Raw genomic sequence first — 18,086 nt, 5'->3', positions numbered from 1 at the left:
CTTAATATTCCAAAAGAAAGATTATAGACCTGAGTGCTAGTCAAAGGAATTAAAGCACAGAATTTCAGCTGACACACTCCGATAGACTACTGAGGGAGTGCTTTGTTATCAGATCTGAATTTTAGATCACACATTAAACTCCAGACCCTGTTGGTTTTGTGGACTCGTGTAAATCAGGGATTTCCAACAATTTTCATGCCATGGACCAATACCATTAAGGAAGGGGTCCATGGATCCCAGGTTGGGAACCAGTGATGTAAAGGATCCTGTTGAAATGGATTGTTATCGTCGATTACAGCCTAATCCCTGCTAGTCCCAGTTGCCTGCATTTGGCAATCCTCCAAGTCCTTTCCATCCATTGCCCTTTCTAAATGACTCTTAAATGTTGCATCTGTACCTGCTCTGACCACTGCGTCTGGCGGCTCATTCCAGTTACTCACTAACCTTGGTGTAAAGAACTTGCCTGTCAATTCTCTCTTAAATCTCTCTCCTATTATCTTGAATCTCTTCCTTCTATTTTGGATTCACCAACCTTGGGAAGAAAAAAAGTATAAATGTCCACCTTGTCCATACCCCTCGTAATTCTATAAATTTCATTGAATTTACCCTTTATTCTCCTATACTGTATTCCAAGGATGAAGATCCAGCATAGCCCACTTCTGTATATAACTCAGGCCCTCAGGTAACATCCTTGTAAATCTCTTCTGCACCCTCTCCAGCTTGACAAAGTCTTTTCAATAACGGGCTGACTAAAATGGTTTAACTGCAACATAATGTCCTACTCCTAAACTCAGTACCCTGACTGATAAAGGCCAGCATGCCAAATGCCGTCTTTACCACCCTTTCCACATGCACAGCCACTTGCAGCAAACTTTTCATTTGTACTCTGAAGTTCTTCTATTCCACAACACTCATCAGTACCCTGATATTCACTGTATAGGTTCTTCCCTGGTTTGCCTGTCCAATATGTATCACATAACCCTTACCGAAGTTGAAAACCATTTGTTATTCCTTATCCCATTTTCCTAAATGATAAAGATTTCTTAATAGTCCATTATAACTTGCTCCACTATCAACGGGACACCCCTGTTGTTGCTGAAAGTATGGGACATGAACCTGCAACGTGCATCAAGGTTGTGATAATTTTGATAGTTGGCCAAGCCTCTGCATTGAAGTGCATCCCAACTGTTCTATAAGGATCCTAATTGGGATAAGTTTCTGTATTGACACATCTATCCAAAACAAAATGAGTAGACAAGAGAAAGGTTTGAGAAATCTGAATTGATACTGCACCTTTCAACGACTCAAAGGACTTCAGTCTGTGGAGTGCTTTTGGAGTCCATTTGAAGCAGTGGGTTGCCTTGTTTGTCAGCTTTTGGTTTAAAAATGTCATTCATGTGGTGCTAAAGGAGAGCAAGCTGATACTTCTGTCTCTTCTCCAAGACAGCTTTTAATTTTTATTTTGCTGTGTAAAACTCTTATTGGCATTGATTGTGTGTACCCAGCCTAAATTAATATTTTTCTTAAAATGATAGTAAAACTTTGATTCATCTGCTGTCGATTGTACAGTAATTCCGACAGTTCAGCACTCATTGCTGATACCACCACTTTCCACAAAATGCTATGGCCTAACAGAATCATGCTGCCTCAAAATACTGTTGTTCCCTTTAAACTCAATGGGTTCTCTGGAAAACATATGATATTGTGAAATACCTAAAATACTCTATTAAAAAGTGTTCAAAATAGTAATTTGAATAGCATGCAATAGTGCAGAATGTCTGTCAGTGTGACACCACCCAAGTGTGCTGGATTAGTGAAATTTTATTCAGCATACTAACCTCATTCCTCCTATAACATGGAAAATCTCCCCTCCCCACACTTCTGCTATTCATTTGTATTTCTGCTGGACCCTGATTAACTTCCCTAAACTCATACAGATGTTCTCTCAAGTTGCCACCTCATTCTTGTCGATTCATTGTTTCTTGCTCCAGTGATCAAACCAGGAACATTATTCTCTGTATTCCAGGCTTTTTAAAGAGTAGTACTCCCTATTGATGTGCTCTAATCTTACACATATAACGATTGCCTTGAAAATATTGTCTGCTGCTTGGTGTTTTGTGTTCATTTACTGCAGTACAGCACTGTTTTTAATTGCTCTGCATCTGCTTTTGTTTTTGCAAATTGAACGTCATTTGGTCCTGAATACCAGCCTGGAACTGACTGCAGAAAACATTCTGATCTGTTCTAATGTTTGCCAAGCAGAGGCCCAAAGCTTTGTTATAAGGAGAAATGTCCACAGATTGCTTTTTTTAAGACGTCTTTGTATACTTCCAAGTGATAGCAGTAGTACTTTGATAAGAATTAAACTGACTATCCACCTCTCCAAAACAAAATCAATAACGACACAGTAAGTGCTCGTGTCTCCTTCATGAGGAGACATTCAAAGGCATTTTAGGTTAAATTACTAAAATTGGCTGAATTGAATTATTGAAATATTGAATCAAAAATTTAATGCACTTAAAATTCCTCATTTTCCAGTGAGTTAAAGTAAATGACTTTGAAGGTATAGGAGTATGAAATACTGTGCAACTCTATAGTGCCATCTTATTGAATCATAAAGAAGACAGGATGAGCTGAATGACCTACTACCATATTTTATTCTTATGTGCTGTAATTTGAAATGCCAATGGTCCCCATTTGTTTGTAATTTTCCTTGTGGACACTGTAACATTATAATTTTCTGTCTGTCTTTGGGACAGGAAAACCCATTTTGCTTGAAATCTTAAATCACAGGTTGGAACTAGTCATGCAACCTAGCTTTCCTTGATCTATGGATGAGTTATATTTTCATTGTTTTCCTCTATAAATGCTCATTTATTAGTTTGGCTGAAGTTACCCAGTGAAATTAGTGTGTTTAATTAAACTTCATTTGTGAGATTCAAGATTGTTTAGTGAGTGTAGCTGTCTCATTTTAGATTGATGTATGTTCATACCGAAAATATTTTTGAATTGAGTTATAAAACAATTCATTTACGGTGTGGAGAGGGTTGAGCAAGTTAATTGAATCAGAAAGTAATAATTGAATCTAGCTATTTTGATGAAAACATCGATCTGAAATTGGTTCTGTCTTTCTTCAAGGTGTTGCCTTTAGATGATTAAAATCCGGTAGTGTTAAAAAGATTTCCCCCCTAAGATAAGGTTTTCAATAGAAAGTTTACAGGTTTGACTTGTATTATTTTGTCATTTTAATGTGTTGGATATTTTTTCTTGTCTGCTATTGTCGAGATGATTTGATGAAAAATGGCATGAGCTAAACCATAAATGACCAAGAATATTGCTACATATTTCATTGGTTATAGGAATGTAGGAAATTTCCAAAGAAGAATTGAATCAGAACTGTTAATGTGATGTAGTGTTTTAGCAAATGACATAGAAATTATGGTGATTGGACACTGTTTATCTTTTACCTGATATGTAATTTTAGTTCCTCCCATATCCTGCTGGAAATATTGGCTATCATTCTGACCTTAAATCCCTTTCTCCCTTCTGTGCTGATGTTTTGATAATTGCTGTGTAAATGAAACGTGGGTTGATTTCTATGTATTTTCAATCTTTCTTCTAATCTTGCTGGATATCTGAACCAAGTTGGAATTTTGTTTAACGGGGGAGTCTGAGACCTAGCTCTTATCTCATTGACCCACAGTAATAATAGTAATAAAAAGTGCATCACAATTTTCAATTTAATAGTCCCTACTTTGTGCATTTTATTATTGCACTCCAGTTTTATATGAGAGGATTTTGTTTGGTAATACTATATACATAAAACCATTTGTTTTAATCTAAAATTTCCTGTTTATCTTTATTTAAAGCTATAAATAATTTTCTGAATTAAAACTGAAGACATCTTGTGAAGTCTGCCATTTTTCCTGAACTAAAATAATTTTATCATTTCAGTGATAGAACTATCAAAAAATCAGGATCTTGCCGAGTCTGGCAAAACATTTTGTGATTGACACATTTGTTAACGTTGAATTCAGCTTTGTAATCAATTGCTTGCTGTTGACTGATCTTTTTGCTGAGCTCTTTTAGCTTTCATGCTGTTGGCTTGCAGTATTTCTGCTTGCATTCTTTGTATCCATTTGTTGATTTGCTACATTCTTTTTTTATTTATCATGCTGTTCAGCCTTTGGATGCAAGAAGATCAAAGGTTTGTGTTATGTTTGCAACAGGTTTGTTTGCACAACATAAAATAATGCAGTTTGCTTTTTCTCTTGTTTTGGTGATGTGTGGTGCTTTGTGATTAATTTGTATTTTGCTTTATACAAGAATAAATGTTGATGCTTTAATTGTTTTAATTGGTAAGTGTATTAGATTACGCCTTTCAGTGATGAGTTCCCAGTACAAAAGACCTTTCACTTGAATGCAGTACCAGTAATTTTTATATTTACCATCTGCATAATTGGTTATTGAGGAGATCTATAACAATATAATTGATCCCAAAAAAATTCCTCCTTTAAAAATTGGAATATCTGAATAAGAATGTTTGGGTGTAATCTAACATTGCATCATTTCTGTATTTTTAGTACCATATTTGTAGGCAATAAATTATACTGGAACCTGAATCGAATATTATAATACGGTGCTGTTAAAACAAAAATAATCAACTCAATTTCCAACTCATTTTCAGAAGCAAAGAAACATTCATTATGAGATTGGAATAAGTATTTGCCATCAAATATGGTACTTTAGTTGAGAATATGTCTATGGAAATAGTTTAATGGAAATGTGAGGAATATTCATGTATTTTGAATGATTCTATTTGACATGCCAATACTTTTACAAACTGGACCAGAGGGGGGGGGAAATTCTTATGGAAATTAAAGTTGTATTCTAAATATAGAAAATGTAACTGCCTATTTCCACCTGCTATAAAAGCAATATTTAATACATTTGACAGCATACAAAATGTGTCGTAAATACAAATTAATTTTAATGATAAATTCTTTTCAATTCTAACTATAACATTTTTCAAGTATGGAAAATGTGAAAGTGAAATAAGATTTTGAGGTATAAGTTATTTTATATAATTCATATTTCCTGAGGTGTTTTGTTGAAATATTGTTATCTGTTCTCCCAAATTGTAAGGAAATGGATTCTTTTAAATGAAATAACATTTTGCAAGCAGCTTATAAATTAGATTTAAATTTAGTTTATATTTAGTTTCTAGGCTGTTCAAGAATTTTGTAAAAAAAATGTTTATAAATTTATTTTATATTTTCTGTAGCATCTACAATTAACCATTCAAGCATTGCAAGATGAACTTCGAACACAGAGAGATCTTAATCATCTTCTTCAGCAGGAGAATGTTAACAGAGGTGCTGAGCACTATACCATTGAGCTCACGGAGGAAAACTTCCGTAGGTTGCAGGCAGAGCATGAACGTCAAGCCAAAGAGCTATTTCTTTTGAGAAAGACTCTGGAAGAAATGGAGCTGAGGATTGAAACACAGAAGCAGACATTGAATGCAAGAGATGAGTCAATTAAGAAACTGCTAGAAATGCTGCAGAACAAGGGATTGCCCTCCAAATCTATGGAAGAGGAACATGAGAAAAGTCGGAGAATATCTGAGGCAGAGTCTCAGGTGAATCATCTGGAGGTACTACTGGACCAAAAAGAGAAAGAAAATATTCAGCTTAGAGAGGTATGATAATTTGTTTTATTGAATAATATTTTTTTCTACTAAAGCATTGATTTGTTACTTTATATAATCTTGTAAGTTAATTGCTTATACCAATAATTGGAGTGAAAAAACTGCAAGCAGTACAAATCCTAAAGCAAATCAACACAGAGGAAGGAATCGTTATAACAACATTAGGGAGAGAAAAAGAATCAACTTTTGAGATTAAGGACAATTTCATCAGAAAACAAAAAATGAGAGGTTGTTTGGTTGCTGAGAGGGAGAAAAGAGAAAAAAAATTGTGATTAGTATGGAGACCAATGTTGTAATGGAAAGTTAGAGATAGAAACTCAAAAAAATTATTGGAACGGGGGTACAAGTACAAATGTAGATATGATAAATAGAGTGGCTATCTGATATTAAGTCCCATAGATTTCAATGAAGATGAGGTACTATCAGTTAAACACATGCTGGCCATTGTTGGAGCAATGAAGGAGGCCGAAAAGCAACTCAGAATGTGAGTAGAGCATTGGCTTATAGTGACGGGCAACTGAGCCCCCGGGTTGTCTTTGCAGATCAATTGGAGAAGTTCTGTAAAGTGGTCATCCGACCTGTGCTAGTTTACATAGAGTTGGGCACCAGTGCAATGCAAAAAATTGGATAGACCTCCGAGATCAAAACAGACCTTTCGCCTATGAGGACTAGGTTTAAGTCTCCTAACGACAAGAGTTCAATGTGCAATTAATTGTCCAATGTAATCTCCAAACATGATGTGCATACTACAAGTATCTCTAATGGCCCTTCATTATATAACCTACATGTCTTTAAAATGGATGGAACAGTATGGGATTATGAATTTATTTTGTGTATATTGTAAGATTATTATATTGATTACATCTTGATGTGCATCCCCTGATAATACTAAAACTTTAAGCATCTTGGCGGTACTAGAGCAAAAATGCTCAGGACAGTTTATAAAAGTTATGAATTTCTAGTCTATAAACCAGTACATGAGTGCACCATGTTTCTGTTTATTTCACATTTTGAGTATTAATGGTTAGTGTGAGACTTTTTTTTAAAATCTAACTTTTTCCTGTTGCTTACTTTGCAAAGTAATATTCTCTTTCTACTAAAATAATGTGCAATTTTTAGCTGAGGTGTTAGTTCAACTTTTAACAACTGGAAGTGAAATAAACTGAAGCTGGTTTCCTGTTTTTTGTTTGAAGACAGAATGCTTCAAAAAGATGGGTGGGGGAGATTTTGTACCATAAGACTGTTGACCCACATTTAATGATGGGTCACGTGCTCAATGACTCTGCTCTGTACGATAAGATAGATTCTTGACCTCACAATCTACCCCGTTAAGATCTTGCACTTTATTGTTTACCTGCACTGCACTTCATTCTGTAGCTTTTCAACTTTATCCTGCATTGTTAGTGCATTAAGGTGGTGCAAAGTAAAACAATGTGTCATGATTTGACCTGTGTGAAAGTATGCAAGGCTAGCTTTGCGCTACATCTTGGTAGATGTGATGATAAACCAATTCCAATCCTGTTAGGATGAGCTAGAGGATCAGGTATGTAGACAAATGAGAGAGAGGGAGAGAGGGAGGGAGGGAGAGGGGGAGAGAGAGAGAGACAGACAAGAGTTACATGGTAAACTAGGAGGGGATATCAGCTTTTGCGATATTAACAGGGATTACCTTGGTGTGATATTCTTAAAAGTAGTAGGATTTTAATGTGTATCCTGGAGAGCCTATAGAGCCAGTGTGTAGATAATCTATTGGAGAAGGGGTAGTACTGAGCCTAATCTTATAGAATGTAAATGGGCAAATGGTGGTATAATTGGAAGAACATTTTGGTGATGGTGATGATAACTTTGTGGGTTTCAAGATAGTTAGAGGTGATCTAGAAATTAAGGTCCTGAATTGGAGAAGATGGGGTCTGGCAAAAGTGGACTGGGAGTAGAAATTTGCAGGTAAGTTGTTAGAGGGAGATCCTGTCAGACTAATTTAATTTTTTTTTTTGAAGAGTACCCAATGTATTGATGAGGGAAGTGCTGTTGATGTACTTTTCAGTGAGGCGTATCACATGAGAAATTGGTGCAAGGTGTTGGAGTCTATGGTATTCAAGGCTGGTTAGCAAATAGATTTGAAATTAATTTGGGAATGGGGTCTGGGATTGATTTTGTGATTGTAAGATGGGGGCCAGTGGTGTACCACAGGGTTTGGTGATGGCAATTTTTCTGATTGTTAAATAAACTTTAGATATGAATGCAAAATATATGATTAGAAAGTTCACAGATGATATGGATATTGGTGGTTTTGTTGATAGTGAGGAGATAGTTTTAGGCTGATACTATCAATTGTTAAGATGGGCAAGGAAATGCCAGATGGAATTTAATCCTGATAAATGTGAGGTGATGCACTTTGAGTGGATTAATGAAGGTAAATTATATAAAATTATTTCCCAGGGAATATTGAGGAATAGAGAGATTTTGGTGTGCAAGTCCAGAGATCCCCGAAAGGGGTGATGAAAGTATATAGCATATTTTTAGCAAAATGCATTCGAGAATGAAGCCTTTGCTACAAATTTGCAAAATTTTTAAGCTCAAATACAAGCAGCAGATGCTGTAAATCTAAAATAAAACAAAAAATGTTAAAAATTACTCAGCACCTCAGACCACATTTGCAGGAAGAGAAATAGAATTGAATTGTCTATTAGGTCGATGACCCTTTGTTAGAATTTCATCTTTGGCCTGAAACCATAACTTAATTTCTCTTCCTGCAGATATATAGTACAGCTCTGCAAAGTATTTCTAGCATCTTCTGCTGCTATAACTATTTAAAAACTAACTTGCTTTCCTTGGAAAGGAGGAGGTTGAGGGGGTATAGATACAGTAAGGTAGAAAAAGAACTTCCCTTCATAGCAGAGATGTTTGAAACTAGAAGATCTAGGTTTAGGGTAAGGAATGAGTAATTTAAAGGAGATTTGAGGAATTTTTTTTTTCCACCCAGTATACCTTTAGAATCTGGAAAGCACTGCTGAGGTGGACGCACAACACAATGAAACATATACTGGGATATAAGCATCAATAAAATTGAATAGCTCCTTTAGTACTTTGCAGTGAGACAGATGGGACATAGTGGATTATAAATCTGCCATAGCTTTGTGCATCTAGAATATGCGATTTCTTCTGGTTGATTTCATGTGACTGCTGCAAGTCTAAGACTTAATTTCATTCAATTTGCTTTTATTTACCTTATTCTATTGAAACCAAAAGAGTGGTTCACCCATTTGTACCTTGAAATTGTAGATAGTTTGTATTTGAGGCACTGAAGTAGGTGTGTCCTCGGAGGCTGGTTGCTACCAGAAAGTGTTTTTTGTCATGCTTTCCTTTGTAAATATGTACTTCAAAGTGGTTCAGCAGATGGGAACAAGAAAATTTTATGGAGACTTCTCCAATGTGAGAAATTTTAAATTGTATTATGGGAACATGCAATTTGTATACATTAAAGTAGTTCTGATTAAAGCAAGATTTTGTTAAAGTTGGTACAGAGACACTAGATGGCACTTATGTTCATATTTATCCCTGCATTCTAAAGATTTCAAAGTACAAAATTTCTTTGTTTGCAAACTGAATAGGTTTATAGCTTTTCAAATGTCATATTTTTCTTTGTAAGGGTTTCTGATTTTTTAAGGATTTCTGTTAGCTATTTGAATTAGGGTTTTAAAGAAATCTTCTGTATTTCAGTTCTGTGCTTTTAAACGCCATTTCCCTTTTGCGTGTTTTGTACCTGTAATCATGAATAAGTAAATGTAAAAGAAGACTTAAAGCAACTGCGTTTAGTATTAAGGTAACATTTGACTTATTTTGGAACAGGGTCAGTGAGGGTTAAAAGTAAATCTTCACAAGAGTGAACCAAGTTGATCTAATCGGGTTCTTGTGTCCCAGTCGTTCCAGCCACAAGGTGCCGCTGCAGGACATCCTGAGGAAATCGTGAACCTACTGTCTTTTTTTCATTAATAACCTTGTTTTCCACCTTCTTCCCTTCCTTGTTCCTGTCTTTATAAGGTGAGGAGTAAAGCTAAAGGATGACTATTCCACAATTATGAACTCTCTTCATCTAGAAATGAAGTGTGGCATGGTAGTGTATCATTTAGCGTATTGTCTTACACTACCAGTAATTGGGGTTCGATTCTTGCTGCCGTCTGTTAAGTAGTTTGTATGTTCTCCCAATGACCTCATGGCTTTTCTGCAGGTGCTTTGGTTTCCTTGCTCATTCCAAAGACTTGTGGATTAGTCAGTTGTGGGCATGCTATCTTGGCACTGGATGCATGGTGATGCTTGTGGGCTGCACCCATTACGTACTAGGACTGTATTGGTCGTTGACAGAGATGGAGGATTTTTCGCTGTGTGTTTTGACATACATCTGAAAACTAAAGCTGAACATTAATCTTTAAATGGCTCTTGCCAACATGCAGCAGGAACTAAGCAGCATCCAGATTAGGCCCTCTATGTGTCACAAAGATACCAGATGATCCCAAAAAAAGAATGCTTAATGTGCTTAATGAATTACTGACTTTCCTTTCACCAAGATCTTAAAAAAAACACAATGAAATCAATGTGACCACAGTTGAGCATGGATCATTCGTTTGGGAAATGTGATTTACAAAACCACAGGATAGGTAATATTTATTGCTTCTTATTCAGTGTTTGCATTCTTTTGCTTTGTAGAAGAATACTCTTTAGCTAGGTACAGAATTATGCTTAATGCCTCCATTTTGAAGAAATAGGAACAAACAAAATTGTGAAAGTAAATTTGTCATATGCCATACTGTTTTGTTGTGTGCTGAGATGTAAACTTCAGTGTACAAATTGATGTAGAATTAATTGCATTATGCTTGTATTAATTGATTAGATCTAATCTCAGGACATCAAATTAATCTGTTCATCCTTTCTCCTATGTAAGTATATTCATTTTCTATATCTGGATGTCACCAATGTTAGCATTTATTTCCATCCCAAATTGCTCTTGTGAGAGGGAGGTTAGAATTGGTTATTGTCACATGTACTGATTTGGTGAAAAGCTTTTTTTACATAAAGATCAGATCATTACACAATACATTGAGAAGAAGGTATTAAAACTAAAAATAGGAAATAGTTCAACAGTTGCAGAGAGTGTAGGTAAACAATAAGGTGCAAAATTATAATAAGGTAGATTGTGAGGTCAAAAGTCCTTTATCATACTAAGGAACTATATTTAATACTCTTACAACTGCCAGATAGAAGCTACTCGAGTTTGGTGTGTTACGAAAGTGCCACAACTCTGAGGGGGCCGAAGGGTACAAAGTAGCCCCCTCCTTTTTGAGAATCGCAAGATCGCTATTAATTCAGGTCTGGGGACCCAGGAAATGAGAGAGAATCCTCAAGGGTTTGGAATGAAGTCCTGCCCTCAGCGAGACAAAGCCACGGATACCGGCCATTGTCTCTTGGAGACGGAATTGTGTATTGAGTATTGTACTATTCATTGAAGCCCTCAGGGAATGACCAGAGTGGGCTGGTTGAGGGATGGCATCATCCCAACCTGATTGACATCTGAGACCCCGTGAGTAAGGATAAAAGAGGGTCTGGGGAACAACCCCTTTAGACGCACCAGGAGAGACGCTGGAAGTCTCGTGACAGTGTTTGGTAGTGACAACCGGTGGGAGGCTCACGTGCGTCCTTTCCCTTTGCCGGGATTGGGGGCCTTACCACGGAAGAACGGCTTTAGCTAAAAGGAGAAACCAACACCCACGGAACTCTGGAAGGATCGACATCATCAAAAGGAAACACTGGCAAGTTCAAAAATCTGTCTCTTGACTCCAACCAAAAGCTGCAGCCTGAATGAACTAAAGTGACTTTTATATTTCCATCGGACAATACATTATCCCCTAGACAACGATAGAGCTTATTTCTTATTGATTATTATTATACCTGCACTTTTAGAGTTAGTATTGACACCGTATATTATCTGTATGTTTGCATTGATATTTTTGTGTATTTTTACCAATAAATACTGTGAAAAATAGTACCATCAGACTTCAACGGACCTCTCTATCTTTGCTGGTAAGTGACCCAGTTACGGGGTACGTAACAGGTGGTACATGCTTTCCGGCTTTTGCATATCCTGCGTGATGGAAGAGGGAAGAAGAGAAAATGCCCAGGGTCGGTGGAGTCTTTGATTGTGCTGGATGCAGTACTGAGGCAGTGAGAAGCTGTAGACAGAGTCCTTTTTCAGTTTTCATGATGTGCTAAGCTGCGTCCACAGATCAATGCAGTTCTGTTCACGTGCAGACTAGTTGCCATACCAAGCTGTTATGTATCCGGATAGGATGCTTTCTATAATGCATCAGTAGAAGTTGGTAAAGGTCAACAGAGACATGCCAAGGTTCTTTAACCTCTTCAGAAAGTAGAAGCATGGTGTCTATGTGGTTGGATCGGGACAGGTTATTTGTGATGTTCACTGCTAGGAACTTGAAACTCTCAACCTCAACTCCATTGATGCAGACAGGAACATGTGCTGAGGTCACTTCCTGAGGTCAATGACCAAATATTTTGCTGACATTGAGAGAATGGATGTTGTCATGACACCATGTTTTTAAGCTCTCTAGCTATTTTCTGTACTCCGATTCATCATTATTTGAGGTATGGCCCACTACTGTGGTATCATCTGAAAACAGATAGAGTTTGAGGAGAATTTGGCCATGCGGCCATGAGTGTAGAAGGAGTAGGGATCTGAAGACACAACCTTGTGGAGTACCAGTGTATGTTGACCTTTTACCTTCAACTTGAACAGAGCTTCCACAGTGTTGTTGGGTAGTGAGCTCTGAGATTTAGAACCAGCAATGATGAAGGACTGGCAAAATATCTGCATGTCAGAATGGTGCATGACTTGGAGGGAAACTTGTAGATGGTAGTGTTCACATGTGTCTGTTGTGCTTGTGCATCTTGGTAATTGAGGTTATGGGTTTGGCAGATGGTTTTGGAATAACTTTGGCAATTAAATGAAATGCATTTTGTAGATGGTCCCCATTTCAACTACAATGTGCTAGTGTTTGAGGGAATGATGTTTGAGCTGATGAATGGGGTATTTGTTAAGTGGAGTGCTTTATCTTCTATTATGTTGACCTCGAGAGTTCTTCATGCTGTATTCAGGGAGTATATCTTAAAATTCCGGCTTTTCTTTATTGCATGGAGATGGTTGAAGGGCTTAGGGTGTGAGGAGGTGAATTGTTAACTGGTCTGGTTGAGCTTCTGATCAACGGTGAATACCCAGAAAGCATAATGGGTGAATTTGTGATGGAAATGCCTCTTATTATCAAGAGTAGGAGGTTAGATTCTCTTGAGGGAAGATAATTATTGCCTGCCACTTTCATGATGTGAATGTTACTTGTAACTTATTAACCCATGCTGAATGTTGTGTAGGTCTTGCTGCAAAGAGGTATGGGCAATGTGTTGCAAATGGAACTAAGGGTTGTGAAATCTCAGCAAACTTTCCCATTTCTGGATGGTTGTAAGGAGATCATTGAAGCAGCTGAAGATGGTTGGGCGGTGGAAACTGCCCTGAGAAACTTTTGCAATTATGTCCTGGCATTGGAATGAATGATCTCTGACAACCACAACTATCTTCTTTGAGTGAAGTATGGCCCCAACCATGGGACTATTTTTTGTTGCTCATTAACTCAATGGTCTCATTGTCTTGATGTCCTATTTAGTCAAATGTTGCTATGATGTGAAGATCAGTCCATCTCACTTCACCTTTGGAATTCAGCTCTTTATTTGAAACAAGGCTGTGCGGCAAAGTGGTCCTGGTGAACCCCCACATGAGCATGTGTGAGTAGGTTATTGGTGAATACTGTATATGATAACACTGTCCCTGATAGTTCCATCACCTTGCTAATTCATTTGCTGGGCCTGCCATCATTGAAGATGGAGGTAAATTGGAACGTTCTCTTTCTGTGAGTTATTTAATTGATCATCTCTATTCATAAATGAATGGGATAGGACTGTCAAGCTTTGATTTGATCATTTTTATGATGATGCTAGCTTAGTTTGATCTGTGAAATGGTATCCATTGTTTTCATTTCTCTTGACTGGGACCTCATTATATCTGGTATACCTTCTGCACTCTTCATTGAAACCCAGGTTAATCACTTGGATTGATGGTAATCACAGATGAGAGACAGCTGAACTGAGCAATGTGGTTACATTGGTAGATGCATTTCCCCTGTGGCTGATAGTCTGCTGCATCTTGTGGATGCTGAACTGCTGGATCTGTCCTGGCACTGTATTAATTATCAGGTTTTTAATGCCACGATGGAGGCATTTCTGCTGTGAAGGTGGGACCCTCTTCGCAAGGTCTATAAAGTTGACAGTTCTAACAAATTACCATGGGTGATGCATCTGCTATAGGTGGATTGATGAGGTATATTATTTGTCTATGCTTACTCGGCGTGCTGCAGGCTCAGTCTGGCCAGGACTAGAATACAAGACCATAAGACACAGGATGTCTTGTGTCAAGGAACAGAATTAGACCATTTGGTCCATCAGGTCTGTTCTGCCATTCGATCACGATGTCAGAATAACGGGACATCCCTTTAAAACCAAGGCGAGGAGGAATTTCTTCAGCCAGAGGGTGATTTAGGAAGCCAACTCATTGAGAGCACTTAAGGCAGAGAACATCACAATATGGCGATGCACGTGGTCACAGTGGCCACTCTGGCTCTAGTCAACAGTGAAATTTCTGGTCCTGTTCATCTTTTGTATGGCCAGAAACTCTGCTGATCACAAAGAACTCTAAAATTTGCAAGGCCACATCGCTAGTGAGTGGAATAACAAAGGACGAGTGCGGGGAGCAGGCCCTCGCTCTGTGCTGCAGTCTACTACATTTACTCACGGAGGTGGCCGTTGTAACTGATGAATCTGCAACTTCGAAGCCACTCACTGTCAATGTCTTCATTGTTGCTAGTGACTTCAATCATGCCAGCTTACCAACAGTCCTGCCAAAGTTCCACCAGTGTGGCAACTTCACAACCAGAGGAGAGAATATATTAAACCTGGTTTATTACAGCATTTGTAGAGCCTACAAGGCCATCCCTTGCCCTCACCTCGGATACTCAGACCGCATAATCCAGTTTACTAATCCCTGCATACAGACTGCTGGTTAAATGAGTCCAACCATTTTACAGGGAGATCAGGACCTTGCCGGAAGGTAATATCTCAGCGCCATAGAATGGCTTCAAAAGCATGGACTGGGACATATTAAGGGAGGTGGCTAATTACAATCATCGCTTTTTATAATGGCAATCATGGCTAATTACAAATGTTGATATGACAATCATTATATCATTGATGAATATGCGAGACTGGTGATTGGCTACATAGAAAAATGCATTAGGGACGTTACCGTGATTAATCACTGCACTGCCACGGCAAACCAGAAACCAAAGCTGACTGCTTAAGGATCGCAATGTTGCCTTCAGATCAGGGGACAGGGCAGCCCTTAATGTTAGCAAGAGCTGGGCGCTCCCACACCATCAGGAAGGCAAGGTGTGAGAACGCACAGAAAATCCACAGACACCTTTTGTAACACCAGGGACATGTGGTACAAGTGACAAAGTATGCAAACCATAACCAATTACAAGTCCACCTTGCGCGTCAATGACAGCAATGCCTCTCTTTGTGCTGTAGAAAGAGTGAAGAATACAAAGTTCCTTGGTGTGCACGTAATGGATGATTTAACTTGGACTCAGAATACCTCCTCAGTAGTCAGGAAGGCACAGCAGTGTCTATGCTTTCTGAGGAGTTTGAGGCGTGCTAGGCTCCCCGACCCCACTTTAAAAACTCTCTACAGAAGCACCACGGAGAGTATCCTGTCTGGCTGCATCATTGTATGGTATGGAAGCTGCAAGGCATTGTACTGTAAAACCCTGCAGAGGATAGTAGAAACCTCTGAGAGGGTCATTAGGGTCTTTCTCCCTCCTATTTGTGATATTTATTGGACACATTGCAGTTGAAGCGCCTGAATCCTGCTGAGGATCCCAACCCATCCAATCTCTTTGACCCACCACTGTCAGGAAGGAGGTACAGAAGCACCCAGGTCTAGGACTGCTAGACTAGTTAACAGCTTCTTCCCTCAGGCCGTGAGACGAATGAGCACCCTGTAACCATTGAGGTCTCCTCACTAGGACAGTGAGCTGTTTACTGGTTACCCGTGCAGCGCACTGCACTCATAGTGAATTATATTTCTTTATGGTAATACTTTGGTTCATGTATCATATGTTTTATGAGTGCACTGTGTTCCAGAGCAATGCTGTCTTGTTTTGTTGTATATATAGGCAGATGACATAAAACTTGAACTTGAGTGAGAGGTCCTTGATTGATAAGGGATATGAGTTACAAGGAAAAGGCTGGAGAATGGCGTTAAGGGGAAAAGGAATCAGCTATGAGTAAATGGTGTAACTGTTCTGATAATCCAAAGGCCTACATCTGCCTCTTGGTCATGGTTTTATGTCTCTCAGGATTCAGCTGTTTTTGGCTACTATGTCACTTTCGGTGAAGGACATTAAGGTTCCCAATGCAAAGTACATTTTTTTGTGTTTGCTTCTTTCTTCCTGCTGAATATAATTCAACATGGAAGACCAATGATTCATCAACTGAGGGAGGAAGTAATTAATATGATTTTATCTTTCACTTATTTTTTCCATCAAGTTAAAAGCACATAAAGTTATTTTTATATCCTTGTAAAATGCATTTGTCTTCAATTATAGAGATTTAAAAGCAGATATAAGGTCTTTGATAAGAGTGGAATATCAAGAAGTCATCAGGATCTGTGGCCTGAATTTCAGATACAATTTGGGATTGGTCTGCTTTGCTGATGGCCTTGGGAAGATCAGATTAATGAAGCCATACACATTAACTGTAGCCATATTATGGACTAAATCAAGCATAGTCTGGTTCATTTCTTTTGATTAATCACCATATTTTACAATTAACTCTACTGTGTGTTGGAAAGATTAAATAACTTACTGCATTCTGAAAAATAATCAAAAAATATAATAATGATACTTAGCATTTTTTTCATTACCGTAGTGAGAATGGATGGGAAGGCTCAAGTTTAAGATGGTCATAAAGATATTAGCAGAAACTTTTTTTTAATCGAGTGAGTGTGGAGTTCTTTTCCACAATGATTTATACATGATCCAAAATTGAATTGGATAGTTTGGAAGAAAAGAATGTTCAAAAATACATAGAACAGGATTCAACTTGATGGCATTTGTACCTGAACAAAATTTTCATGTTGAAGTTATCTCTGCTGCACCAGTCTTGGATTATAGTTTATCAGTTCATTTTATGAAGATAGGTGTTATCTTGCATATTTCTTAAAAAACCAAAATATTCTCCCTGTGATGTTGGCCCTTGCACTGTACAAAGTATTTACATTTGCCCTTAAGCACAGGTCCAGGGTCATCAACACATCTGTTGTATGTCAGTGTACGTGCTCCATACGAGTCTCCACCCAGTCAAATTCCCCTGATAGCTTTGCATTTAATTTTCTCGACTAGGTTCTCATTTCTTTTGCTGTAGTCCCTGAATTCATCAAATGAAAGCAATTCATTCCTGCTTACTTCTCATGCTCTTGTTCTTTATCCATTTGGGAGATTTGTTCATTTTTATTTCAGCAAATAGTAATCGTGTTATGACAATTCAGATTATGGAAGTTCACTCTTAGGCAGTTTTCAAATCACCACCCAGAAATATGAAATAAAGAATTAAATTTACTCAGACTGTGTATGTATGGAGTAGGGGGTGGAATGGGGAAATAAATTAACACATTTTCCCAGTTTGTTTTTAAGCACTCAGTGCAATGGACAAAAAGATGAATGATGGGGAGCTGCAACATCTGTGACCTGCTCCTTAAAGTAATCCCTTGGCCTTTACTCCACTTTAACTAACTCCCTGTGCTTTAACCCATAGCCAATCCCCCACCAAACTCCCCCTCCACTAGCTTTCTCCCATGAAGCCTAATCCTTGAATCCCATCTGTTTTCCAGATATCCTGTCAAATATTGAAAGGCCTAGATAAGGTGGTTGTGGCGAGCATGTTTCCTATAGTGAGGGAGTCTAGGACCAGAGGGCAGACCCTCAGAATAGAGGGATGTCCATTTAGAACAGAGATGAGGAGAAATTTGTTTAGCCAGAGAGTAGTAAATATGTAGAATTCAAATCATTAGGAAGAGGTGACATAGGGTCAGAAGCTGTTGAATCATTGTGGATAGAGCTAAGGAACTGCAGGGGTAAAAAGACCCTGTTGGGAGTTGTGTATAGACCCCCAAATAGTAGTTAGGATGTGGCCTACAAATTACAAC

At 38.1% G+C, this 18,086-nt stretch overlaps 1 protein-coding gene across 2 annotated transcripts in view; it reads left to right on the top strand.

Annotated features, from left to right (window-relative positions):
• The window catches only part of LOC140741811 (ERC protein 2), a 767,514-nt gene that overhangs the window by 67,370 nt on the left and 682,058 nt on the right, over positions 1-18,086 (top strand). Inside the window, exons 6-7 of one of the 2 annotated variants that reach the window (XM_073072222.1) lie at positions 4,184-4,207; positions 5,285-5,701. In XM_073072222.1, coding sequence (XP_072928323.1) covers positions 4,184-4,207; positions 5,285-5,701 — 441 coding nt within the window. The remainder of the gene's footprint in view (positions 1-4,183; positions 4,208-5,284; positions 5,702-18,086) is intronic. The other variant, XM_073072223.1, reaches the window with a different exon arrangement.

This window comes from Hemitrygon akajei, chromosome 19 (assembly GCF_048418815.1).
Source record: "Hemitrygon akajei chromosome 19, sHemAka1.3, whole genome shotgun sequence".
In the NCBI taxonomy this organism is placed as follows: domain Eukaryota; kingdom Metazoa; phylum Chordata; class Chondrichthyes; order Myliobatiformes; family Dasyatidae; genus Hemitrygon; species Hemitrygon akajei.
Note: the sequence above shows the minus strand (reverse complement) of the source record. Positions and strands in the feature narration are given on the sequence as shown.